We start from the raw sequence: 27,270 nt of genomic DNA on the forward strand, positions 1-27,270 counted from the left end.
TTTAACTTAAACGAGGGCGAGATCTATTGCATTTTCAATGCTTGTTTACTTTGGTTCCATCAAGAAGGCATTCAGATGTGTCACACATTTGCCATAAATTCTGAATGTTAGCACTCTAGTTGCACATTAGATCTCTGTAGTAAAGCTACTGCTCACCAGGGACGTCTGCTGCTGGTATTCAAAGTGCATGTTTCAGTCTGCATGTCAGAATTTTTTTAATGAAATAGAAGAGGATTTGAGAAGTCACTCAAAATGATCCCTAGTTTTTCTTTCTGAAGCACTAATCATACTTTCTATGGCAAAATTAACCCCCTCATGTTGTTCCTTTTTAAATTGAGTGTTTTCAGACTTACCACTTCATTCCAATCAAGATGGCTTCTGGTGTGCCATACTTTTGTCATAAGTAAGACTGTTAGCGCTCTAGTTGTTCTTTAGAACACTCTGGGACATTCTGTCATTGGGCTATACTTGGGGTACATCTGGGTGATATTTGGGCTACATTTAGGCTCTTTTGTCTCTGGTGGCCATCTTGGGAGACTGTATGTCAGAATTTTTTAATGAAATTGAAGAGGGTTTGAGAAGTCACTCAAAATGTGCCCTAATTTTTCTTTCTGCAGCACTAATCATAATTCATATGGCAAAATATACCCCCTCATTTTGTTCCTTTTTAAATTAAATGTTTTAAGAGTTACCACTTTATTCCAATCAAGATGGCTTCAGGTGTGCCATACCTTTGTAATAAGTAGGACTGTTAGCGCTCTAGTTGTTCTTTAGAACACTCTGGGACATTCTGTCATTGGGCTATAATTGGGCTACATCTGGGTGATATTTGGGCTACATTTGGGCTCTTTTGTCTCTGGTGGCCATTTTGGGAGACTGCATGTCAGAATTTTTTAATGAAATAGAAGAGGATTTGAAAAGTCACTCAAAATGTGCCCTAATTTTTCTTTCTGCAGCACTAATAATACCTTCTATTGCATAATATACCCCCTCATTTTGTTCCTTTTTAAATTAAATGTTTTAAGAGTTACCACTTTATTCCCATCACGATGGCTCCAGGTGTGCTATACCTTTGTAATAAGTAGGACTGTTAGCGCTCTAGTTGTTCTTTAGAACACTCTGGGACATTCTGTCATTGGGCTATACTTGGGCTACATCTGGGTGATATTTGGGCTACATTTGGGCTCTTTTGTCTCTGGTGGCCATTTTGGGAGACTGCATGTCAGAATGTTTTAATGAAATAGAAAAGGATTTGAAAAGGCACTCAAAATGTGCCCTAATTTTTCATTCTGCAGCACTAATCATACTTTCTATGGCAAAATATACCCCCTCATGTTGTTTCTTTTTAAATTAAATGTTTTAAGAGTTACCACTTTATTCCAATCAAGATGGCTTCAGGTGTGCCATACCTTTGTAATAAGTAGGACTGTTAGCGCTCTAGTTGTTCTTTAGAACACTCTGGGACATTCTGGCATTGGGCTATACTTGGGCTACATCTGGGTGATATTTGGGCTACATTTGGGCTCTTTTGTCTCTGGTGGCCATTTTGGGAGACTGCATGTCAGAATGTTTTAATGAAATAGAAAAGGATTTGAGAAGTCACTCAAAATGTGCCCTAATTTTTCATTCTGCAGCACTAATCATACTTTCTATGGCAAAATATACCCCCTCATGTTGTTTCTTTTTAAATTAAATGTTTTAAGAGTTACCACTTTATTCCAATCAAGATGGCTTCAGGTGTGCCATATCTTTGTAATAAGTAGGACTGTTAGCGCTCTAGTTGTTCTTTAGAACACTCTAGGAGGCTGCAGTAGAACACAAAGGAATCAACTGACAGTCTCTGTCCTTGTTGGATGTACATATTTTACTGAGAATGTCAGACTTCATTTTCACATGACTGAGAAAGATAATGTGAATTTACAGAAAATATGCTTTCAGTTTAGCTTATAGATCCCCTTCCAAACCACTGTGAGAAAATCATGAGATATTAGTTTTCTTTCAAACAATATTCATGATATCACAGCAGAAGGTTTTTTCACATGGTAAAATCACCTTAGAACCCACCACAATTCCTAAAACGAGTATGGTACCATCAACAAATGATTTATAATGTAACTAAAGTCCTAAAACCCTCTATTAACTACAATGCTTTTTAACGAGGTGCTATCATGTATATTGGTCCCAAGATGGCTGCCAACACTTCTTGGATGAAGTGCTGACAGCCAATCAGATCAGATGTGTGGTTAGGCTCCGCCCAGATATATATCTTTTTTTGAACCTAAATTACTCAAAATCCACTGGAGCACATATATTGAGACCTAGCAAAGGCACATCGGGCTAACAGTCCCTACAATTTTGCCAAGTTTCGTGCAAATCCATTCAGCCGTTCGAGCTAAAAGTGAGGCCAACCGCCCTATGGAAATTAACATGGGAAAAACGCGTTTTGGGACCCCCCTTTTTTCTCGGCCCCCCCTTGATGAAACCCCCCCAAATTGTCAGGGGCTGCTCAGAAACAAAATGTTCCATTTTCCTGAAAATGTCAGCCAATTCAGTCCACAAACGCCAAAGTTATTAGACATAGGATTTTTTCTCTATGGGATTTTTGAAAATTCTAACTATATATACCTACTGGCGACCGCCAGTAGGTAATATATATATATATATATATATATACATACACACACACAGAGTAAGAAAGAAAACCAGACTGCATTGCAATACTTCCATATCTATAAATATATATCTTTATCTATCTACAGATATAGTCATACAAATAGGGATTTGTGGCGATTCCCTCCCACAAAACAAGAAATATATTACACATCTTCACCTACTCCCTGGTTCATGGAATTGCTCTACTGAACTGGCATGCTTATATTGTTTATGAAATGTCTATAATACATAATAAAAAGGTGAGCTATGGAGCTATTGGGAGGAGGGGGGTATTCCTCTTCCCAAAACAACATACTTCTATATAAACAGTATGTTTTGGGGTTAAAGACAGCTGGGGTATAATGTTGAAGGATCTATGTGAACCTTGTAGAAAACCAAAAAAGAGAACTAATGTGCAAAATTAGCTGCATCTAATCTTTAAATATGGGCAATGCCAATAGGTTTCACCATTGGGACCATTTAGCTTTGCCAATGCTGTGCAGCATCGGCAAAAAAGCATTTTTTGCCAATACTATACAGCTTGGCCAAAAGGGGAAAAAGTGTGATAACATTTTGTAGGTTTGTGCATCTGAGATGAATTATTTAAGGTAAAAAGGAGTACGAAAGCTAGTTTTTGTTTAAGTGGAGAAGCAGCAGCAATTTACTACTTGGCCCGCCTAAAAATATATATATATAACAGATTTAAAAAATATGACTGCGTGGGTTGCGAGTACAACAGAGGAGTGGGTCAGGTGGGTTAAAATAAAAAAGGGTGGGTGAGGAGGAGATAAAAAGCAACACACAACGAAGTGATCAACATGGAGGGGTGGAGAAAAGCAAATACAGGGGAGGAAAACACAAACAAGGGAGAAATATACAAGGAAAAGCGCAACACAGAGCTCACAGGAGCACTTGTAGTTTCCTGGTAAGTCTTTTGTAGGACCTAAAAATAAGAATGCAAAAATCTGTTTGAATAAAGGCATTATATGAATTGTTTTCTTATTAAACTGTTGATGCCTTTCAACATATGAATTTCCAGCTAACCAGTTTAGGTGAAAAGCTTTCTCAGTATTTGATTTTTTGCAGGCACAGGGAGATTAAGTGATTTTCCCAGAATTACAAGTTTTAGAGCCGATGCTACGACTAACATGGCTACCTTTGGTGTCACTTTGTTTGCCCTACGTTGGCAGGGTATGCCCAGACGTTGGTCCCTTGCTCACTTTGCCATTGGATTCAAGCTAGCCTGGCTGATGACGGCTGATTAGCCAGAAACCTGTCCCAGGATGCTTGTTTCCGGTCTAGGGAAGACATATCTTGGCAGTTCGGGCTGAACTGTTCCCATGAGGCACAGGGTCAGACTGATTTGCATATGGCCATGTCTGAACTGGGGTGGTGGAGTGAGCTGAAGAATGATGATGGATTAAACCCAGATCAGTTGACTGGGGGCGAGTGTTTGATTTGCTCTAGCGATTCGTCCATCATCCCCTTTGGTACTACCCAGAATTAAAGCCAGCAGCTGTGGCCTAAAGGTCACATCTCTTCCCCACATTCCATTAAATCCTTTTTTTATAAAATCACATATAACCTTCTTCTGTCACACCCAAAAACAAAGTCACTCAAGCAGAAAAAGGCCCTTTAATACCAAAGAGGGTGACAAATCAGGAATCCAGTTATCGACTAGTCTCTTTGTTTTCTGAATGATTGGAATACCAGCTGGTAGAACACAAGAGGCATTAGCATTTTCCCGCGATTTGTTAGATTATCCAAATGCCCATTTGGCTTGACTTCTTAAACAACAAAGCAACATCTGCTTGTGGCATATTGAAGTGCAATTTCTCCGACCTTTCTGTGCCATATGCAGATATATATACACACATTCCTACTCCAAACTACTGCCATGAGCCTTAATAGGCAGTAGACATGTGCGGATGTGGCATTACATAAAAGCCTAAGTGACACAGGATGGACCCTAAACAAGAGAAGTCCAACTAAGAACAGTTCTCTTCTTATCATCCTCGCTGCAGTCAGATCTTATCCAACAAACTCAAGTATTATGTTAATTCCCCTTTATTCTCTAACCACATTCATTATTACTCATAAAGGTACTTGAAACAAAGAGGCTGCTGGTGACTTTGTTAGTGAGCATGGATCCCTTTTCCAGATGTGATCTTCCTCTCTAGGACTCTTATGTTCTCCTGAAACATATTATTCTCAACATCTGCCCCAACTTCTTACAAACATTCTTACCAGTCATTGTCCATGCAGTTGTCAAGGGCACAACAACTGTCAAATAAGCAACATCCTTCACATGCCCAACTCCTCTTAAGCTACCACTGAGGAACTAACCTGCTAACGTTTAACTTACCTGGATGGTATGCAACGGTTACCACGCATTTTTTACAACGCGGTACCGTTAGCACGCTACTTTTACCACGCAGGTCGTTACAACGAAATGCGCTGGGGGGCGCTCCAGGATAGTAAATACTTTAATTTACTATCCAACTCCTTTCCCTAGAGTCCACGGGGACTGGAGTTGGAATAGTAAATTAAATAATTTACTATCCAGCGCCCCTCCACGCAAGTCGTAACGACTTGCGTGGTAAAAGTAGCGTGGTAACGGTACGAGTTGTAAAAGTACGCGTGGTACCGTCATACATCCTACCTGGATATCACATATCATACACTGCTACAGAAATACAAGTTATTTCATGTTTCCCAACTACAAAGACAACTCCACTCCGCAGACTATGTGTATATTACACCCTAACTTATGTAGTGGTTGCTACACAAGTATATATTTTTGCAAAACTTAAACAAAAAGTTAAGGTTTGTTGCAAAATAGAAAGAAGAAACCCAGAAAGATCCAGCAGTTTCCTACCTGCACCGGACTGTACGGTTTCAATGATCACATCCGTCATCTCCCTGCGGCCAAGGTGTTGATGTAAAAGGGCTGCTTTTTCCACAGGGTCCTTCCCAGCCAAGGCAGCCGAAGCTGAACATAATGTCTTCTCCCTGAATTCTTCCTCAGACATTTCAGTGGCTAATGAAAAACACATTATTAGCGATGCGGTTGCAGACATGGCCGAACCCCCTCCCCGCACTCATTCCCATGTTCTTTTCATCAGCTATTCCAGTAAAATCTTTGTCAAAGTGAATGGTGGGCTGTGACTATTCCAGATCACTGTAAAGTTAGTTCACGGACAGTTTTCAAAGCTGTATTGTCAGTAAGAGGCAGTAGAATGTTCCCAAAGTCAACAACTTTGAACTATTTAATTCATGCATGTGCGCACACACACACACACACACACACACTGAAAGGCCCAGAACACCATTCTGCAGCACTCTTGAACATCTGTAATCTTTGTTCTCGACAGCCACTCTGTGTAACATGGCTATCGCTAGAGGACAGTTGTGGATATGACTTATGCCTACACAGTGCATATACTGGCCATTCTTTTACTGTACTTGCGTCAATCGTTTGGCTTTGCTAAACACATTTAATTGTATCAACTGAATGCATTTTATTTCTAATTCTACCTAAGGCCTTCTATTTCACAGAATGTGACCCGGGAGACATTTCAGAGCGTTGGTCCCTGAAGTTGCTCTGCCGCAGTACGTTTTATTGATACCTGCCTGGGCGACTAGGGCGCAGTAGTTACGTCAAGATCTTAGAAAGAAAATTGGTGCATATATAAAAAAACTCTGCAACTAAATAGGGCTCATTTTCCACTTAGATGAATCATATGAGTATGTTAAGTATTTTCGAATAAAATCACAAACCACTTGATAGTGAGTGGGGTTTCAACAAACCAGATAACATATTTATGTGGAGCAGAGACATGAAGATTGCTTTGTCAGCTGATTTTTAAGCTAGTTGAAGTCACTTGTAAGACTTGGCCACAAGACCACATACAAGACATCACCACATTCTATTCAAAACAAGATTAATGTTCTATTCAGAAATGCTGCAAGGCAAGTGTTTATTTGTACAAGGTTATGTGACCTGACTGAATAGTCTCTCACAACTCCCAATTTTGGCAGGTAAGGGAACTCCGGCACAGACAGAGTACAATGTGTCCAGGGTAACACGGTTTATTATTGTGAGCACTCCAGGACCAGGCAACATAGTTCTGAGGGTACACCCACACATTTAAGATAGATCAGGAATGTAGGGGTCCGATTCAAATCTGATTTACCATCCTTCAAACAATTATTGTAACCAACAATTCTTTCACCACCTTTGTTCAAGATGCCGTTCACTGTGGATGCATGAGTCAATTGCCCTCATCCTTGCAGTCCCTCTATGGTGAATTTACAACTGTCATAACCTCAAACTCAGCCCCAGACCTAAGCTGCCACTCTCGGACTAGCAGACCAGAGGCCTAATGTGCCTCTCAAAATGGTCAATGTGCTTCTACTGAGATGTCAAGTAGAACGGTCACTACTTACTCAAACCTCTACCTTTTTTAATCCTCCATGTCTGCTACTTTAACACAAAGATGCATTTAAAAGTATGATCAACGCACGAGTGAATATATAGAGCATGACAGCTACCCTAAACTAAGGCATGCCAGTGTGAATTAAAGACACAAGCCTAAAGACACTTCTTTCACTGGTCTATCCTTGATCTGCACGCACTTTGAAGCAATTGCTTAGTTGTTAAAGCACCAAACGAACACGAATAAAATTAAAATAGTAGTCTGCATTTCCTCTTATTAAGAAATGGAACAAGCATTTGCAATGCAATAGGTCTCGCATTAATTAAGTTTGAGCTATTGGCATTGCTAAATATTGCAACGCCAATTGCAACAAAAGTCTATAAATTGTAGGCCAAAAAAATGTGTATTTATTTTTGTAGCAATGGTGGCATGCTGCGCTTTAGATGAATATGTTTAAAAGTAAAGTGCGCCATACTGCGATTCATGTGTGCACCGATGGCTGGTGGTGTGTGTGCCTGTAGAAATTGTGCACTGATGGCTGGTGGTGTTTGTGCCCAGTGAAAGCGTGCATGGATGACTGATGATGTCTGTGCCTGGTGAAAGTGTGCACTGACGGCTGGTGGTGTATATGCCTGGTGAAAGCGTGCACTGACTGCTGGTGGTGTGTATGTGCCTGTTGAAAGCGTGCACTGACGGCTGGTGGTGTGTGTGTCTGGTGGCAAAGCGTGCACTGACGGCTGGTGGTGTGTGTGTATGGAAGCCTACACTGAAGGCTGGTGGTGTGTGCGCCTGGTGGAAAAGCGCGCACTGAAGGCTGGTGGTGTACGTGCCTGGTGGAAGCATGCACTGACTGCTGTTGGTGTGTGCCTGGTGAAAGCGTGCACTGACGCCTGGTGGTGTGTGTGTGTGCCTGTTGAAAGCATGCACTGACGGCTGGTCGTGTGTGTGTCTGGAAGAGTGCACTGAAGGCTGGTGGTGTGTGTGACTGGTGGAAGCGTGCACTGAAGGCTGGTGGTGTGTGTGCCTGGTGAAAGTGTGCACTGAATGCTGGTGGTATGTGTGTGCCTGTTGAAACTGTGCACTGACGACTGGTGGTGTGTGTGCATGGTGGCAAAGCGTGCACTGACGGCTGGTGGTGTGCGTGTCCCACAGACGCTAATAGCCTTATATGATATTTATATAGCACAAACCTAGCTTTGGAGTGCTATATTTAACTTGATGGGTCAGGGACGATAGGTTGTGGGGATTACATAAATACATTTTACACAGTGGGAAGTTAAGCAATTTACCCAGGATCACATAATGTTCAGTTTTGCTACGAATCTGGGATTCGCACCTGGGTCTCCTGATACCTAGGAAGTTTGAGCCACTAGGCCACATCATTTTATCCTCAAAATCTGATATGTCAACAGTGTGATCTATACTTTGTGAAAAACGAGATCTACTTGCCAATATGTTGTCCGAGACACAAGATTTGCATATTGCTAGAGGAGCTTCCCGAACAGGCAGCTTAAAATGTCATCAGAACTACACAAATCTTGATTTAAAACAATTGCCATACTGATGAACACATAGCTACTTTGACTAGGGTTGCAGATTATGCCAATAGAGCAGTATTGCCCTGTAAAGCATTTATGGATCATGGAGCAAGGTCCGTCCAGACAACGCCAGAGATGTTACAAAGAGCTGGCGACTCTGCCTACTACTTAAAATTCTGAATGCCATTTTTGGAGGTTGGGCGAGGGCACTGGACTGAGAGTTAAAAATTAAGCAAACCTAAACTATGTGCACTAGAGAGTTTGTGTTAATTGAGGATAAAAAAAAATAACACTTGTAATATGTGGGGGTTTTATAACTATGACCGAACACGTAACATAGAAGCCTCTTCAAAACAGACCAGCAGTTCAATAGGAAGAGAGGCTCTAAGGAGGGGTCTTGGCATCCAGAGTGAACCTTTTGGATTTTCAAGGCTCCCGTTACACAATCTGAAATGGTCATGTCTGGACAGCAGGCTGCGCTTCGGCTTCCTCGAAGCAAGGATGGAGTCTGTGCGATGTTATTTCAAACCCGAGGTTGGCGACGACATAACGGTTGCATTTGCTGCAGAGCATGCGGCAGGGCTCGGCTCTGGAGGAGGCTTTCCTGCCAATGCTGCACCAACTGTTCAGTCACCCAGAGAGCTCAATTTACGGAGCCCCTATGGCTGCATGCCATCTCGAGGAGCGGATGACAACACCGGCTTTGGCAAGAGTTAAAAAAAAAAACAAGTTCTCTGCATTGCGTGGTGGGGGCGGGGGAGCGGCATTGGGTGGCGGGGGCGGGGGAGCGGGTTCCTTTGAAGTCTGATGCCAAGGCTCAGACAAATGGTGGTGTGCGATGTACGATGTGGCTGGAGATGTGCACGCGCCTGGCTCACATGTACTGGACCGATCGAATGTTTTGGGTAGACTTTTGAAAGCCTTACTATAATCTCAACAAACAAGCATTGCTAAAGAAAGACTGTAGTCGAGACCTAAAAATGTTAGTATGGAAGAAGTAACAATCACAGCCTCTGACCACTTTGTCAATCAAGTACCCTAAGATCTTTTTCAAGCAAATTGGAATACCAAGATGAAGCATACATATCTTGAGCAGGTGCCATGAGTCACCCACTAGCTTTAGTAATAGGCGAGCAAACAGGTGGTTAACAGGCAGTCTACCGCAAAGACCCCACATTGTGTCCATGGAGGACAAGGTAATTGTCCTCAATGACGACTAACAAAGCCTCATTCTCATAAAGGAATCATAAAGAAACCCAGTGAAAGTGGTCATTACCAAACGTTGTAACAAACTAGTGAGGAAGGACGAAAAGACAGATGTTATGTTATGTTAGGGGTATTTGTTGCATGGCTGCCCCAGCAACAGGGCGTCCCAGCGCTAGCGGACAGGTGGGCAGAGGGAGTGAGGCTAGATGGAGGAGAAAAAACAAGTTTTAATCAATTTCCTGAAGCCCCAGTGGTCGTGGGTGCTGCGGGCAGGCAGAGGGGTAGAGTTCCATAGTGCAGGTGCCTGGGCTTTGAAGGAGCGACCCCCCACTCTGCATCGGCGGACACGTGGGACACACAGCAAATGGTGTTCAGCCGAGCGCAGTGCTCGCGAAGGAACAGAAGGCATACAGAGTCCCTGCAGAATATTGGGGCCCTGGCCATGTACTATCTTGTGTGGGGTGCAGAGGATTTTAAACAGGACTCTTTGTTTGATTGGCAGCCAGTGGAGGCGGCGAAGGAGATTGGAGGAGTGGCATTTCTTAGGCAGGGCAAATAAAGAACATGCAGCAGCATTTTGCACCCGTTGGAGTCTTGCAATGACAGTTTTAATAGCGCCGAGCAGAAGACCGTTGCAGTAGTCAAGGCATGATTGGATCACTACTTGGATTTTTAGGTGGTGGGTGGCTGCATAAAAAAAACTAGAATGGGTTTTAAACCGCGCAAAAGGGCGAAACAGGTACCGGCCACTTTTTTGCATGAGGCTCGAATGAGAGAGTGGTGTCGAGCAAACCCCTAGATCTTTGACTGCGTTTTTTGGTTGGAGGGCGATGCCCAGGGTTGCTGGCCACCACTGATCCGCCCACTTATGGATGTCACGGCCAACCAGGAGCACCTCCGTCTTGGCTGAGTTAAGCTGTAAGTAATTGTTTGTCATCCAGTTCCTGTTAGCCAGCACATCAGCACAGAATTTTAGTTGGTCCTGAGCAGGGTCGTTGGAAAAGGTGAATATCAGCTGATATCATTCGCGTAAGATACTAATTTGATGTTACGTTCTTTTGCCAGAAGGGCTAGGGGGCGGACATACACGTTAAACAATGTGGGGCTCAGAGCAGAGCCCTAACAACAGACTAGTTTTGCAGGTATTACTGTTCCCACTAACCTTATACCCCCGTACCCCACAACAGAAGGGACATGTAGAAAGGTTTACATACACAGGAAACATCGTAATAAGAGAGATAAAATCAGATATGAAGGGTAATCCCTGGATTAACCATACAGCGTAGTTTATTCCTCACGAGGGAAACTCTTGAAATGTTTGTGGACAGACACAAAGACCCTTGTTGCTTAAAAGTATTTGCTAATTATAAAGTGCAACCTATATTGTCCACAAGTAAATCAACAACTGCTGGTATAATTTTTATTATGTAGTACTTACATTTATTGTGTGTGTCATAACTCAGTGGAACACCCAACATTTTTTTTCCTAAAGGGTGGGAACCCTTGGTACGTGCACAACCATGCACGTGTTCAAACCCACAAAATAACATTCATTGCACTGGTACATTCCCTAACTAAAATTCGCTACCCGGGATGTTCATCACAAGCTGAATTGTTACGGTTAGTGTAATCTTGCATGATATGAGGCCAGAGAAGGCTCATCTAACCAAAGGCGTGGAAGCCCCTATAATTAAAAAAAAAAAAAAAAAAAGACTCATTTCAGCATTAACTTATGCTGATGATGCAGTTTTGCTTTCAAGGATGCTATGGGGACTAAAAAAGTCTTAACAGGTGCATCTCCAAAAACTCATCAGCTCAATGACTCTAGGGAGCCTTTTCAAAATGAAGGGGGATGGGAGCACACTGCGTCACCACCCAGCACAGGACACCCTTTAGCATTATGATAAATGCTGTTCACTTTAAATGCTTACTTGAATGTTTACTGAAGAGTTTCACCAAAGGTGGTGCAGGTTAGAGTTGTGTATCTCTAAACACATTGTCAGCATAAATTCAAGTAAGCATTTAAAGTGAACTGCATTTGCCATAATACTAAGGGGTAAACAGTGCTGGGAGGTGAAGCAGTGTGCTCCCCTTACTAGAGCCACCGAGCTGACAAGCTTTTGGAGATGTACCGATGCGCCAGTTAGAGTACAGAGTTCTGAAAGAATTGTGGCAGCTTTCTCAGCAACCCCAGATGAATTTCGTTCTTTATCTCTACTGATGAGGGAGAATATCCAGAAACACGTGTCTAGAGATTCACAGTACTAACCTGTCTCAACTTTGGTGAAACACTTTAGCAAACCATTCAAGTAAGCATTTAAAGTAAACTGCATTTACCATAATGTTAAGGGGTGAACTGTGATGGGAGGTGAAGCAGTGTGCTCCAATCCCACTTCTGTTAACATACAAGCATATGGGGATACAAAAAGGTCCAAAGCCTTTGGTTCAAAGAGAATAGAGTATGTAGACAATTAGTTGGTCTCCAGCTAAGCTTTTTTTCTTCTACTATATTACATGAGGAGCTGGAGTATGTCGAGGACCTTAACATTTTTGCTCCATTAATGTTGTGCTGTTCCATTTGGAGTAATCCCTCGGCTGTGCGCAATAGAGAAGTCATAGACAACTGTTTATCTTGTGATAGGGGTCATTGTATCCCCTAGTTACAATACATCAGGACGAGATTGATTGCCTTGGGAAGACCAAATACTTTCTTCAACCCACCAGGTCTACGTAAGGGCAAAAGGTCATGGGTGAAAAAAAAATTCTGGCTGTAATCAACACGAGCAGGAGTTGTAGGATTTTACTAAAACTCATGTCAAGGAGCATCTAATGATCAAAACCTCTTCTGGAGTAGAGCCATATTTAGACTTTGCCTTACGCGCTAGGCATTAGATGGCAGCTTTGTTCATCTCCCCTCCTCCCCGGACAGTTTGATCGAGCCTCTATTCTCCTTTGCAATTGCGATGCAAGATTTCCTTGAAGTTTGCTTCATTCTGCAAATTTCTGTGGATTGTATCCTTGTTTTACTAAACGGTTTTCATTTCCCATTTTAAGAGGTTTAGGTTGTAACAAGTGCATATTAGCCTATTATATTTTCAGAAGTTGGGCATCTCTGAAATTTGGATTAATGCTTGTTCCTTAAAAATGCTTTGTGCATAAGGAATGGAATGCCTTTCTAATCAGCTTAAACCAATCAATGTAATACTGTTTTATGAGGCAGGATTTGTGTAGGATATTGATGTGTTTTTTGTTTGGTTTTTGGTTTTATGCATTAACTTTTTGTGTGTATGGAGGTATATTTACAATGTTGATGGTTTTAAGAGTATTATATTATTTTGTGATATCTACTTTGTGTGCTTTGATGAACTCACTTTTGTTTATAGCGTCAGCTTCGTCACGCATGATTTAAATAAGCGTGTTGTGACTCTCTTTGTTGTAGGATCGCTGTTGTGCCCCCCCCCTCCCTCCCTCTGCCCCCGGCCAGCTCTCGGTCGAGTGTAGACACCGAGAGCTGGTTGTGAACAACTTTGGCGGCCATATTGAGTGGGGGTGCGTGAGTGACGCGCTCTAGCAGCGCTCATAAAGAACGGCCATGACTCCGCGCAGCGGACGCGGGCAGCGGACGCGCCGGACCTGCGCCGGAGTCGCGCCAGAGTCCAGCCCGTCTGCGCCCGTCCGCGCCAGGACGTCGCCCCAAGCCCAAGGTGACATTACAGAAGGTTACTATAGATACTCTAAAAACGAGCTACTGTCTCTGAACCAAAGACATGTAAACTGTACTAAATTCAGCCTCAACTGCAATAACTCCTTTGCCATGTGCCCGTGTGGATTTCATGCGCCTATACTTACACTTCCACCGTCGTGCATCAAATCCCCCCCTGCAACCCTTAGACTAGGCCTTTTGAATGTCAGGTCCCTTCCAAAACACCATCTAGAATTCTTCGAGTTGCTATCCAACCAAACCTGTGACGTTCTATTTGTTACTGAAACATGGTTGAAGGAGGACATGGACTCCATCATAAACTTAGCAACCCCTAAGGGATATACCGCGTACACCCTAAATAGACATTCCAGAGGAGGTGGGATAGCAATGATTGCTAAAAGCCATCTTACGTGCACCTTTACTAACTTAGCAATAGAGGACTGTGAAAGTGCTCAGTATCACATCAAAGTTAACCCCCAACTCACCCTTACGGGTCTCCTGATCTACAGACCCCCGGGCGCGGATGCTAACTTTATAAAGTCCCTCTTGGAGAATGTCTGTTCCTTAGTCATCAAAACCGCCAATTTCTACATCATTGGGGACTTAAACATCCATTTTGACTCGGTCACAGACAACAAGAACAACTCCCTGATTGCTGACCTTGCTGCCTTACAGCTCTGCCAACTCGTGAAGGGTCCCACACACAGCGGTCTGCACCTTCTCGACCCAGTCTTCTCTAACCTGGATAACCTGAAAGTCCATTCTCCCATCCCCATGACCTGGACAGATCACTACCTAGTAACTATGGACTTACCTGCTAGCAGTGACCTTTCTACCATTCCCACACACCAGGTCTTGAAAAGACCATGGAAAAAACTCCGCTTGGAAGATCTCCACACTTTCCTTACTGCAGACCCCTCCATTTCCAGCGACGATCCCCATCTAGACTACGATTGTTTCTGCAACCGGATAACAAAAGCTCTAGACTCATTAATTCCAGCTAAACTGACTAAACCACGAGCCCATGAATCTAGCCCCTGGTTTAATAACGAGCTCATCTTGCTCAGAAAAGAGCTAAAAAAAGCAGAACGCAAATGGAGAAAGGATTACGACCCCACGCTAAAAAGCATTTATTGCCAGCTTCAAAAAAGCTACCATCGTAACATTTGTAGGACCAGGGCGGCATACTATGCATCGGAAATTCAGAACAGTCACAATGCCTCGAAAACCATCTTTCGCATAATGAAAGAGCTGAGTGCAAAAAAAACTGTAAAAAACATCAATACCTCCCCTGACCTGTGCGATAATCTGGCCACCTTCTTTATGGACAACATTGAAAAAATCTACAACACGTTTACAACTGTGCCCCATAATTTACCCATTGCCGATTCTCATGGACCTAAACTTTCTGTTATTCCACCCATTAGCCATGACAACTATCTGAAAGTCTGTGCCAAAATCAAATCTGGCTCTCCCGCCGATCCTTTAAAACCTGAATTCTGCAGAGAAGCTGGCGAGCACGTTCTGGGCCCACTCAGAGCCATCACCAACTCGTCCTTCCTTACGGCCAACATCCCCACCACCTGGAAACAAGCATGGGTCTCACCTATTATAAAAAAACCTCACTTGACCCTAGCCTCCCGGAGAATTTCAGGCCCATTTCCCTGCTCCCCTGGCCTGCCAAGGTGGCAGAAGCCTATGTCAATTCCATCCTGACCAACTTCCTAATGTCTAACTCCATCCTAGACAGATCTCAACATGGATTCCGAGCTGGGCACAGTACCGAGACTGCACTCCTTAGCGTCACTGAACATCTTCGGACCATACTGGATGCAGGAGGAAAGGCAGCACTGATTCTTTTAGATCTCAGTGCTGCCTTTGATACAGTTTCACACAAGGTACTGCTGTCCAGACTTGAGGAAGTAGGAGTTGTAGACCAGGCACTTGGCTGGTTTAGGGCCTTCCTTGCCGACAGATCCTTTAGGGTCTCTACCCCACCCTTCATTTCGAAGGAATGCCCCGTTGAACAAGGAGTTCCTCAGGGGTCGGCTCTTAGCCCGACCCTGTTCAACGTATATGTCCTCCCATTGGCAGAGGTAGCTAGGAAACATGGACTCACATTGGTGTCCTACGCTGATGACACCCAGCTGGTGGTGGCTCTAAAAGACGATAATGGCCTGAGTGCCATGAACTTTAGGCAAACCCTCAGTGACATCACTAGCTGGATGTCAGCAAACTACCTCCAATTAAACGCCGGTAAAACGGAGGTTCTGCTTCTAAGCAAAGACACTACGGTCTGGGGCAATAATTGGTGGCCTGAAACCTTAGACCAACCGCCTCCCCCCAAGAAGGTGGTAAAAAACCTAGGAGTTTGGGTGGACTCTGCTCTGAACTTTACCCACCACACAAAAACAGTTGCTGCCACATGTTTCGGGATTCTTCGAAACCTTCGCCCCATCCTAAAATTCTTCGACCGCCAAACCCGCCAAGTGATAGTACAGTCGGCTATCTTATCACGGCTGGATTATGCTAGTTCACTTTTGCTGGGAACTAACGTAGCTGAGAAAGTGAGACTACAAAGAGTCCAAATTGCCGCGGCAAGAGCTCTTACAGGGCTACCCCGGCACAAATCGGTCTCCACCACCCTCAGGAACCTACACTGGCTACCTGTTGAAAAGAGGATTCATTTTAAAACTCTCTGTCTTGCTTTTAAAATTTTGAAGCTCTCCTCTCCACCTATGCTATGTCCTCTGCTCTCACCCTACGTCCCTCGGCGGTCCCTTCGGTCAGAAGGTCAGAACTTGGTCATTATCCCCCGCATTAAGTTATCCAGAATGGGCGGCCGCTCGTTTGGATACTTAGCCGCCAAACTTTGGAATGGACTTCCAGCCCAAATCCGCGCAATGAATGACCTTCTATCCTTTCGCAAAGCCGTAAAAACCCACCTTTTTAACTAGTTATGTTATGTATATCTCTGGACCTCCTGCAATTCCATCTTGCTGTCCCCTGGACATAGGCAGCTAGCGCCGGGACGCCCCTTGGCTGGGGCAGCCGTGCGCTATACAAGCACATCTAACATAACATAACATAACATAACATAACATATTTACAATGTTGATGATTTTAAGAGTATTATATTATTTTGTGATATCTACTTTGTGTGCTTTGATGAACTCTCGACAAAAGCTTAAATAACGCTTATTGAAGAAGTAATCTTGTGTTCGGTTGTAGAACGATGTTGTGTGACTTTTTTGGGGGGTTTTCTCTTCATATCTGAACCAAATTAAATGTCTGTAAAATTTTGTAAGGTCTTATTAACTCCAATGTTCTTTCTCCATCAGTCTGTAGATATAACATTTTGCAATACAGCTGTCCTGCTATTTTTCAAATCATAATATAAATTATAAGAGTTTGTTTAACTTATCAAATAGGTCGCAAAAACTTGCAAGTAGATGCTTTTTTAGTCATAAGGTATGGCATTTTCTTCAGATAAAGACAACTTATATTACACAAAATGAGAGCGTGTGGCCAGGGCTGGGACCTGGGAAGACACATGCCACTTGAAATCCACAGTCCAGGATGCCATTGAAGCCTAATGTCGACAAATTTTTTAATTACAGAAAGCGACAACCAGTGGGCCCAGGTTCAGAAAGTTGGCACGCTGGTGCTGCTGAACATCTAAATTAATAATGCACCATCCTAAAATAGAAAATGTTGTGGAGGGCAGTTGGGCAAAATTCAAGATGCCCACCATGATCCCTTAATAAAAGTCAGAGACCGTAGTTTCACATCAACTGGAGGTCAGTGCCAAATGCAATTGCCAGAAATAACAAGAACACTAGCCAGAAGAACTGAGTGTGATGTGGTGCCTCTCCATTTTAAAAAGCTGAAGCCTTCTGAAAGAGGCCAGATTTCACTGAAAGTTCATGTGGGAAAGAATATTGCTGCCTGCAGTGAAAGTGTGTGAAACCATACCATAACATGAATTACACAAGAGAGATTCCCTGAAACCTACACTTCACAAGATGCCTCTAAATAGTAAAACTGTACCAGCTATGCTTAAAGCAAAGACAACTAGAATGTCCTCAATTAAAGATATGTTTAATTACCAGAAACCGGAAAGCCCACCCATTGAGTGTGCTTTTTAACAAAATTGTAAGAACAGCTGAAGTGTATCGTGGTTAATCTTCAGTCAATGAGGAAAAATATGTGACTATAGAAGTGCCTCATATAAGCAACCACCAGGAATTGATTGGCAGCTTCTCGCCAAATTGCTCACTCTCTCGTCATCTGCACTTTCTTAATTAGGGAACAAAACCAACACCTAAAACATGGGTGGAAGTATCTTATGCAAGTGCAACCTAAAAACTATTCTTTTGTGTATACAGGCCTTGAAAAATATATTCTACCTCTTGCAATCGCGAGTAACATTTAATCAGTTCAAGCTATTTTTAGCACCTACTAGTCCCATACGGAGTCAACTTAGGCTGTAAAAGTACATATGTTCAGTTCATTTAGAAAGTGAATGAGCAATAAAAATGCCATTAGATATTGTTTTATCTTGACACATTTGCTGTTAAAAGAAAGAGGTAAAATGTCAGTTTGTTTTAACTAATTGCAGTTTGGAAAAAGAGGAGTATTTTTCTCTCTCTCTTTCTAGAGTTAGAGGTTTTTGTCAAGTGAGCCGTCCGAAGAGGTCAGTTATTTTTCTCTAACACATAACATTTATATAAATAGCCTGTAAATTAATATTGCAATTAATTATAAATATATCAGGAATTACAAAAGTAGATTTTTTTGTAATTAAGAAGTGTGGAAAAAACACAGAGTTAAATGTGAGCAAAACAAACCAGAACACTATACTTGGGAATGTGCAAAACTCTATTTCCAAACAATATTGTTTGTTCACTAAATAGTTTTATCAGTAAAGCTGCATGTCAGTGGGAACGTTTGTGGCCATTTCAAAGTAAAATCTGCTGATTACAAATGACAGTGTGCTACCACTTCATGCTTATGTTATGTATTCATTAAAAGTGATCGTTTTTAAACATGGTTTAAGAAACATTCCTGCCCTCGCCCTGATGACAATGCGTTAATGAACTAATAGGCAAGTCAGGGGTCATGTGTATTCTCTGTGTGGCTAGTTTGTATTATATATGGAAAAAAAGTTTATTGTATTAAATCAAACAAAAAAGTTTTTTGTACACCAGATACATGAACTCGCACCTTTGAAGGTGCTCTCATATGTGTTAATGAAGAAAATGGCGGCTCAATTAATAAAAATATTTGCCCCTGATTACTTCATTTGAAACTAGTTTCTTGATCAAATAGGTCAAGTAGATTATGTAAATCACTGACCTGCAGGTCTAGTAAAATTTTTATGATTTTTTGAGGCCTGGTTTGTGTACTGAAGTACCCGTACTCATAATTAATAAACGAAAAGTATGGTATATTTTTTAATTATGAGTGTGTGCACTACAAATTAAAAGACTTATCCAGAGTGCTTTTCTGCAACTCACTTTTTACTTTTTTGTGCTTGTGTGGAAGAAGTTCTCCTCCCATGTGCAGGGACTCACAGTGAGTTGCTGAGATGTACACCATACACAAAGAATAGTTTTTAGATTGCACTTATATAGGGTACTTTCACACCTGTTTTGGGTGTTGGTTTCGTTCCCTTTCACATTTTGAGTGTTGGTTTCGTTCCTTGAGGGACTTCTATAGTCACATATTTTCCTCATTCACTGAGGATTCACCACAACACACTTGGTCTGTTTTAAAATTTTGTTAAAAAGCACACTGAATAGGTGGGTCCATAGGCAGTGTTTTAAATGGGCCGGTACTCACTGGTACGGAGTACCGGCACTTCTAAATTTTCGGTCCTTGAGTACCGGAACTTTTCCTTGTACAAAGCGAGTCGCGGTACTCATGGGGCAAGCCAAGCTCAGTGAAATTTAGCATATACAAAAAAGAAGCGTGGCACAGCTGACGAGTTGGTCAGTTTTCGTGCAGCACTCTGATCGAGTGCTAATCTCCCCTACTTCTGGCATAGCAGAATACAGCAGCATTTGTTTGGAGTCCGATAAAGGAGGAAGGTGGTGATAGATAGTGACGCTGTAGCCGGTGGGAATCAAGGCTTAGTTTTGTGGGCAGACTCTTTATCGGACTCCAAACAAATGCTGCCATATTCTGCTACGCCAGCAGGCGGGGAGATTAGCACTCGATCAGAGTGCTTCACAGAAACTGACTAACTCGTTAGCTGTGTCGCGTTTCTTTCTTGTATATTCACAGTACATGCGGCAAAACAGATACTAAGAGAAAAGGCGGCGCCCTCCCTTAAACGATAGTTCGGCATCTCGCCATTACAAAGAAAACCCCAATTAAGTAAAGGTCAATCATTAAAACCCTTTGCAGATAGGAATAAATAAGTAGATCCTCAAGTTGAAACGGTTCTGCTTTAACATTACAGAACCCGGCGAGCTCCCCTGCATAAAGCTGCAACAATCGTAGATCAGATGACATGTACCAACATAAATGAGACCATAGAAAATGTAAGTTACATTGTGGGCAATTTTTGGTTACAAAACACCTTGTGAAACAATGTCCCTAAAGAGAAAAAAGATACAATTGTTATGTTCTACCTTACAGAACAAAGCAAAAACGCCAGTCAAGACTCTGAATTAACCGGAATAGGCTTGTGCATACAACGCAGGAAGGTAAAAAAATAAGCGTTAACAACCCCCTTCCAGTGACATTTTATGTGAAGGTCCATTCCCCGCAAAAGGCCTTAGAATGTCCCCATGAATGCAATGGGATAAAACATGTACACTAAGCTTGATGCCTTTGTGTGACCAGGTTTAAATTAGATGAAAACTTTAACATATAGGCCTGGTAGAACTAGTTGGTAGGGTACAACTGTGAAGCTTGGTAAAAATGTTGTTTGGTAAATGTTCTGTTTAATGGATAAATGCAATTTAATGTTTTTGTATTGTAAAAAGTGTTCACAGTAAGTGTAAATCTATGTCTTTTGTACGGCAACGAACAAACCTCAGACTATTTTCAAAATTTCAAAAAAAAGTTTTGAAACTTGTATTACTCATAAAAAAGTGTACATAGCACCCAAGGATTAATTACCTTAGGGTGAGATTCTGCTCAAAATAAAAAAACGGCAGAACGGAACAGTGACCGGGTCTTTATTCTTTAAACTCTGATGGAGGCACGTCATCGATAGGGCTGATGTGCGAGCGGCCCCGAGCCTAGGATGCACATTTCTGTCACCCCTTCTGCTAGCTACACTGTGAGGATTTCCTGCTCGCCCAGCACGTCGAGATAGAATCAAACAAGAACAGCTTATTAAGAGAAATTCCCAAAATGCAAGTCCCCGGAGAGTCGTGGCACATTTGAGACATTGTCCTTTGTCATGTCCGTTGGATGTGAAGGGTGCAGGGGGCATTACAACCAGAAGCAACATTTTTCTTTTTCAGTAAGAAATACTCCGAGCTGAAATTAAGAGTGAAGTTTGCTTTGCGAGAAAAGAGGTTGTGTTCAGAAGTACAGCAATAATTCTCTGTAAGTGAACCAGCAAATAGGTTTGCTTCATTTGTGTGTCAAGTGTGTTGCCTAAAGCAAATGTTTTGTTATTTATTGGGTAATTGATCGTAAGGTCTAATGCTTTAGTTGAAGAGAAACTAACCACTTTACCTCAATAATGAACAAACCGTACTACAGAGCACATTGTGAATTGTTTTTCTCCGACCATGGAATATCCTAAGTTTTCTAAGACCATGAGTTGGCGGTCTGTACCTTAAAGCTCTAGAACTCACAAGGCCACCTGATCTAGGAAAGAACCTAGCATTTTAAACCAAAGTCTTTAGGATTTTCTAAAGTAGTATTTTATTGGCCTACATTCTGTAATTCGTTTTTGTGAACTTTTTCAGTACAAGAAGCTTCTTTGATATTTTGGCCAAGCTGGTGCATCTCTTTGGTCCCCAGAATTCCACTGTGACTTGCACGGAGATGGTGAAAACCGAGTGCTGTAGTCCAACAGTATTATTTTTGGCACCCACTCTTTTTCTTCTGAGAAGGCAGAGACACTGCAGTCTAAGGGGCGACCCTGTAATAGGACAATTACTCTGATTTAATCTGCTTTCCTCACTTTTGCTGGGTTTTAGGAGTACACTTAGCTGCTGTGAAGATTATTGGTCTATTTAGTGAAGCGTAATCAAATTGTTCTCAGGCTAGATTAGAAGCAAATTTGCACTGAGTGACTCAGCTGAATGTATGTTTTCCATCTCCCTATAATTCTGCACATCCGCGCATCAATTGAATCTCACTCAAATTAAATGTGTGCCTCTGGCCGGGTCCCTTAGCATTTCCAGTAACCCCACCCCATAGCCCTGCCCCAAACTCAGCCCCCTAGTCCAAATCTCAATTTGGTGAGTACCTGCACTTATTTTTTTTTCCATTTAAAGCACGGTCCATAGGTAGGGGGCGTGGCTAGCCAGCCAAGATGGTGGACGTAGCCCGATACAGCTCCATCCTGTCCCGGGGGGATTCTCCTGAAAGAGTGGTTCCAGTAACACTATACGCCACGGAAAAGTGGAGCCACGATGCTGATGTACTTGGGCCCCCGCTATGAGCTTACTGGATTCCTGAGGCTCGCCTGGCGCCAACGGGGAGTGCTGCGGCCTGCCGCCTGAGACGTTCGGGCCACGACCGGGCGCTGTAGTAGAAGAGGAGGCGGAGCTGTGAGAGGCCGCCTCTTGAAGGACAGCTACGGGAGCTCTGCTGCATGGCCGCCAGTTGCCAAGTGCGTCTGCGACCTCGCCTGTCCATGATATCTGTGACTGTCTGGCCGATAGCAAGAGGCACCCACGTGTGGACACTGAGGCGGCCCCCACACGGAGCCGGAGGAACCCGGCAGTATCGGAGACCTGGCGGACAAGAGGATCCTCCAGCCGACGCGAGCTTGCATACGGCTTGGTGGGCCTGCTGCAAAACCTTCGTGCGGACCAGAGCGGGGCTGAGCAGAGGTGAGGTGCTGAGCGGGAAGCGGCGGCGTCCTGCCGAGACCTAGAGGTGATTCAGAAAAGGGGGTGGTGATGGACAGAGTATCTGAATAAAGCCGAACACTGCTACCCAGTCAACAGATCAGGGCTTGATCCATCACCGTTTTTTAGCTCACTGCACCATCCCAGCTCAGAACCTGGCTACATGCAAATTAGTCTGACCCTGGCCCAGTGCATCATGGGAACAGGGCAGACCAAACTACCAAGCCAATTCTTTAACTGGAAAGGAAACAAGCTTCCGGGGACCGGTTTCTGGCATTACAGCCGTCTTCGGCCCGGCTTGCTTGAATCCTGATGGTGCAGTGAGCAAGGGACTCATGTCTGAGTATACCCTTCCACGCTAATGGTGGACAAAACGATTCAGAAAAGGGGGTGGTGATGGATAGAGTATCTGAATAAAGCAGAACACTCCCACCCAGTCAAGAGATCAGGGCTTGATCCATCACCGTTTTTTAGCTCACTGCACCATCCCAGCTCAGAACCTGGCTACATGCAAATTAGTCTGTCCCTGGCCCAGTGCATCATGGGAACAGGGCAGACCAAACTACCAAGCCAATTCTTTAACTGGAAAGGAAACAAGCTTCTGGGGACCGGTTTCTGACATTAACAGCGGAAAGATCAGGAAGAGGCGTTGGCGGCTGTAGGCACCAGTAGGCTACCAGGTGAAGTGGCATCTATTTATTGAGTGTTTTTTCTCCGTTCGGTACCTCCCCGATGGCTCTGAAGACCATCAGAGGTACCGACGGAGGGGTAAGAGCGGGGACACTCTCTGTTAAGTCGAACCTTTAACTTAACTCATGCTTAAATGTGCATTGCTATTTCCTGCCTACAAGCACAAGTTATCCTGTAAAGAGGTTTATAACTAAGATTATATCTATTCCACCATTACTAACGACTAATTTGGTGGTTTGTCAAGATTTATCATTTGGTTAATTATATACACAAGATTGCCTATGGATCGCGATTTGCTTTGTTGCCGTTTTATGAATAAACGGACACTATTAGCATCATGTTATTATTACCATCTTTGAACTCGCAAGCCAAGGGATGTTAATTGAGACACTTTAAAGGAAAAGAAAATAGTTTGATGGTCACTATTACGACACTTGTGACCATAATACAAAAAGGTTTAAATCTATGTACAAACACTATAAGAAATACCCTCATTGAGGGTTAGTGTTGTTCAATATGAGAGAGGGTGTGTTGATACATGAGTGGAGATTGCTCTTTACCTAATACCCTGGGTATTTTAGTCTGTTCTTAATGTTGAAGGTTATATGCTACACTGCATGAATTTTAGTTTGGTGTACTTTTCCTTCTAGAGCAGTGCCTCCTTCATCCTGAGCTGTTGCCAGGTGGGGAGAGGCCTTGTCCTCCATATTCACGAGGTAAGATGGGGGTTATTCGCTCATTTCTTTTGGGCGTAAGTGTGATGGTTTACTTTGTTACCACACATTAATCAAAGAATGAACGGGAGGACTCGATCCTAGGATTCCACTGCACATTTTGTGACTCCATTTATCTTTTCAGATCACTTGTGAACCTATGGAGAATTCTGGATTGTGAGAACCTTGTCTCACTTTGTATCCTTTTCTGGTTTGAGTAAAACCCTATGTCTAGTTTACACTTATAGCAGTAGCTACATTATCTATAGAGGTTCTGATGAAAGCACATGGTTTACATCTTCCGTTGAGTGCTGAAACATGTTGACCATTTTTGTTGAGGACGGCTATTTGTTAAAACTGGTCATTAACACTGTTTTTAACTTTTGATCGTAGCGTACACTAATAAAATTCATAGTATGTCTACGCATCAATTTTAGTTTTCACTTCACTGGTTTTGCACTGCATTTTCAATTTTTGTTCCCATACACTTTACTACTTAAATACACTACTCATCTTGGTAAATATACCTTTTTGACATCCTAGAGCTCTAATATCCATGGAGCAAGAATGTCAATCTTTACAAAAAGGATACCCAAATGATGAAGCTAATCACCAGGCGTGGTGAGTGATGGGAATCCATACATATAAATTATATGTCATGTGTATGAATCGTGGTTTTTGAGTTCTTCCTGTTCTTTCTTTATCTCCTAGACACTGGGATATAATTTGTATTTACACACATCGCGTTCCTCCAGGAATCGCACTTAACAGATGCTGAAACCCAGAAGATGCGAAAGAAATGTTCTTACTCTGCATATGTTAGGGGGGCCGCCATCTGGATCCGACATGGGGTCTCCTTCGTTGAAACTGAGCGACAGGTGGATGATCAGAGACGATATGTGTTGGTGAGGGGTAGGCTTGATGGATCCCTGTTGGTTTTAGGGAGTATTTATGCCCCGAATTTCGAACAGGATAAATTCCTGCAGAAACTAGGTGTGGCTTTAGCAGACTGGGATGAGATCCCTTGGGTTTTTTGGGGGGATTGGGATGCGATACCAGATATAGGACAGGATAGATCACATCACCCACTTCAGGCCTCCAGCACTACTAGATTGACTGAACAGTTTGCTTCCTGGACTGACGGCTGGTCTCTAACTGATGCCTGGCGAACACTCCATAGCTCACATAGGGAATATTCCTTTTACTCCCCTATGCATAATTTACATACTAGGATTGATCGTTTCCTGTGCTCTAAGGCCATTATCACGAATTTAGATGGTTCGGAATATCTAGCTAAAACATTCTCCAATCATAGGCCCCTGACATTTGCACTATTATGGGGTAGGGTGCCGACCCCGGTGCCCACCTAGAAACTGAACCCACGGCTGTTGGAGAACGCTCCTTTTCGTTCCTTTTTGTCCACTAAGATCTCGGATTATCTGAGGGAGAATTGGAACACGGCTTCATCTAATCTGATAGACTGGGACGCCCTAAAAGTAGTGCAACGGGGGGCTGCGATAGGACAATTAGTGGGGGGCAAACAGGAGATACACCAGACACTGCGGGATGTAGAGAGTAGACTGCGCTTGCTAGAGTGGGAGGCGGCTAATGACCCTGGGAAGAGCGCAGAATTAAAACGGCTTACATTGACCATGCCGAAACACTAGAGACTCTCAGGGTGATTGACTACAGGGAATACTCGCATCGGAAACACACTGAGGCGGACAAACCTAGCACATTTCTTGCCCGACTGGTGAGAGATCGACCTGACTCCCCTCACATCTCTTGCATACATAACCAGTTTGGGTTTGTGGTTAATACGCAAATAGACATAAATACTGCATTTCGTACCCATATTCAGACGCTGTACGCACCCCCCAAACCAATAGACAAAGCGAGAATTGACGAATTCCTGCGTGACCTACAATTCCTGACACTATCAGAAACTACAAAGGAAAGACATTGATGGCCCCCATTACCCAACTCGAGATCCGCGCAGCAATTAAGTGCCTCAATCGTAATAAGACGCCCGGTATGGACGGACTTCCTGTGGAGTTTTATTTAACATACTCTGACCTCCTCGTCCCGGTATTGGACTCTGTCTACAAGACTGCGTTCGACACAAGCCATTTACCAGAGTACACAATGCAAGCGCTGGTTGCATCAATACCAAAACCCGGGAGAGACTAATTGGATGTGTCCAATTATAGATCCCTTTTCTTACTTTCGACAGAATACAAGATATTAAGTAAGACCCTTGCAAATCGGATTCAATCGCATCTTCCCACACTTATCCATCAGGACCAATACGGATTCCTACCGAATCGTAGTACTTCCCTAAACACTCACAGACTACACTCAGTAATGTCAGCTACGACTAGTGATCTCCCTTATGCCGGGTGTATAGCACTGGACCTCAAACAGGCATTCGACTCCCTGTCCTGGGAGTTTATGTTTGCAGTCTTGGAGCGTTTCAAGTTCCCAGAAAATTTTCTGAGGTGGGTCTTTTTACTGTATACACGCTCTACGGCCAGGGCCCGCACGGGTAGACATATCTCAGACAGTTATTAAGTACATAGAGGCACAAGACAAGGTTGCCCCTTGTCCCCGTTACTATTTGTGTTAGCCCTCGAACCCCTAGCAATATCTCTGCGAAGTCTGGATGACCGTATGGGCATACTGGTCCATGGCACTCATCTTATATCCATTTACGCAGACGACATACTATTATACTTGCGAGACCTCACAGCTGCTCAGACCCAATATCTGACATCTTTGCCACATTTGCAAAACTATTGGGCCTGGCGATAAATCCTGTAAAATCCATAGGCTTCTTCTTCCAAGAGGCACCACAATTCACTAACATACAATTTGGCTTCCATCGTATGCCGACAGCCTCTGACACCTTTAAGTATTTGGGAATACAGGTGTATAGATCACCTGCGGATCAAATCGACGGGAACATTCAAAAGGCAATAACTAGACTTCGGAGCAGCGTAGGATTCTGGACTTCTTTACCCCTGTCAGTGATGGGACGCATTGCCATTTCGAAGATGCTCGTTCTCCCTCGCCTCCTATATTATTTTGTAAATATACCTGTGCAGCTTCCTCAGTCTCTCTTTACCGCACTGGATAATATTCTGATTTCCCTTATCTGGGGGACGAGTCGGAGACGGATAAGTCTTAGAAAATTACAACTAGGTACGAAGGCTGGTGGATTGGGGGCCCCTGACTTTCGGGGGTATTATTATGCTAGCCAACTCCAATGGTTGTCCTATTGGA

At 43.2% G+C, this 27,270-nt stretch overlaps 1 protein-coding gene across 1 annotated transcript in view; it reads right to left on the reverse strand.

Annotated features, from left to right (window-relative positions):
• The window catches only part of BRAP (BRCA1 associated protein), a 281,450-nt gene that overhangs the window by 244,060 nt on the left and 10,120 nt on the right, over window positions 1-27,270 (reverse strand). The window contains exon 2 of the mRNA XM_086943057.1: window positions 5,531-5,692. Within this exon, the coding sequence (XP_086799183.1) occupies window positions 5,531-5,692 (162 nt within the window). The remainder of the gene's footprint in view (window positions 1-5,530; window positions 5,693-27,270) is intronic.

Source organism: Lissotriton vulgaris, chromosome 11 (genome assembly GCF_964263255.1).
Source record: "Lissotriton vulgaris chromosome 11, aLisVul1.2, whole genome shotgun sequence".
Lineage (NCBI taxonomy): Eukaryota > Metazoa > Chordata > Amphibia > Caudata > Salamandridae > Lissotriton > Lissotriton vulgaris.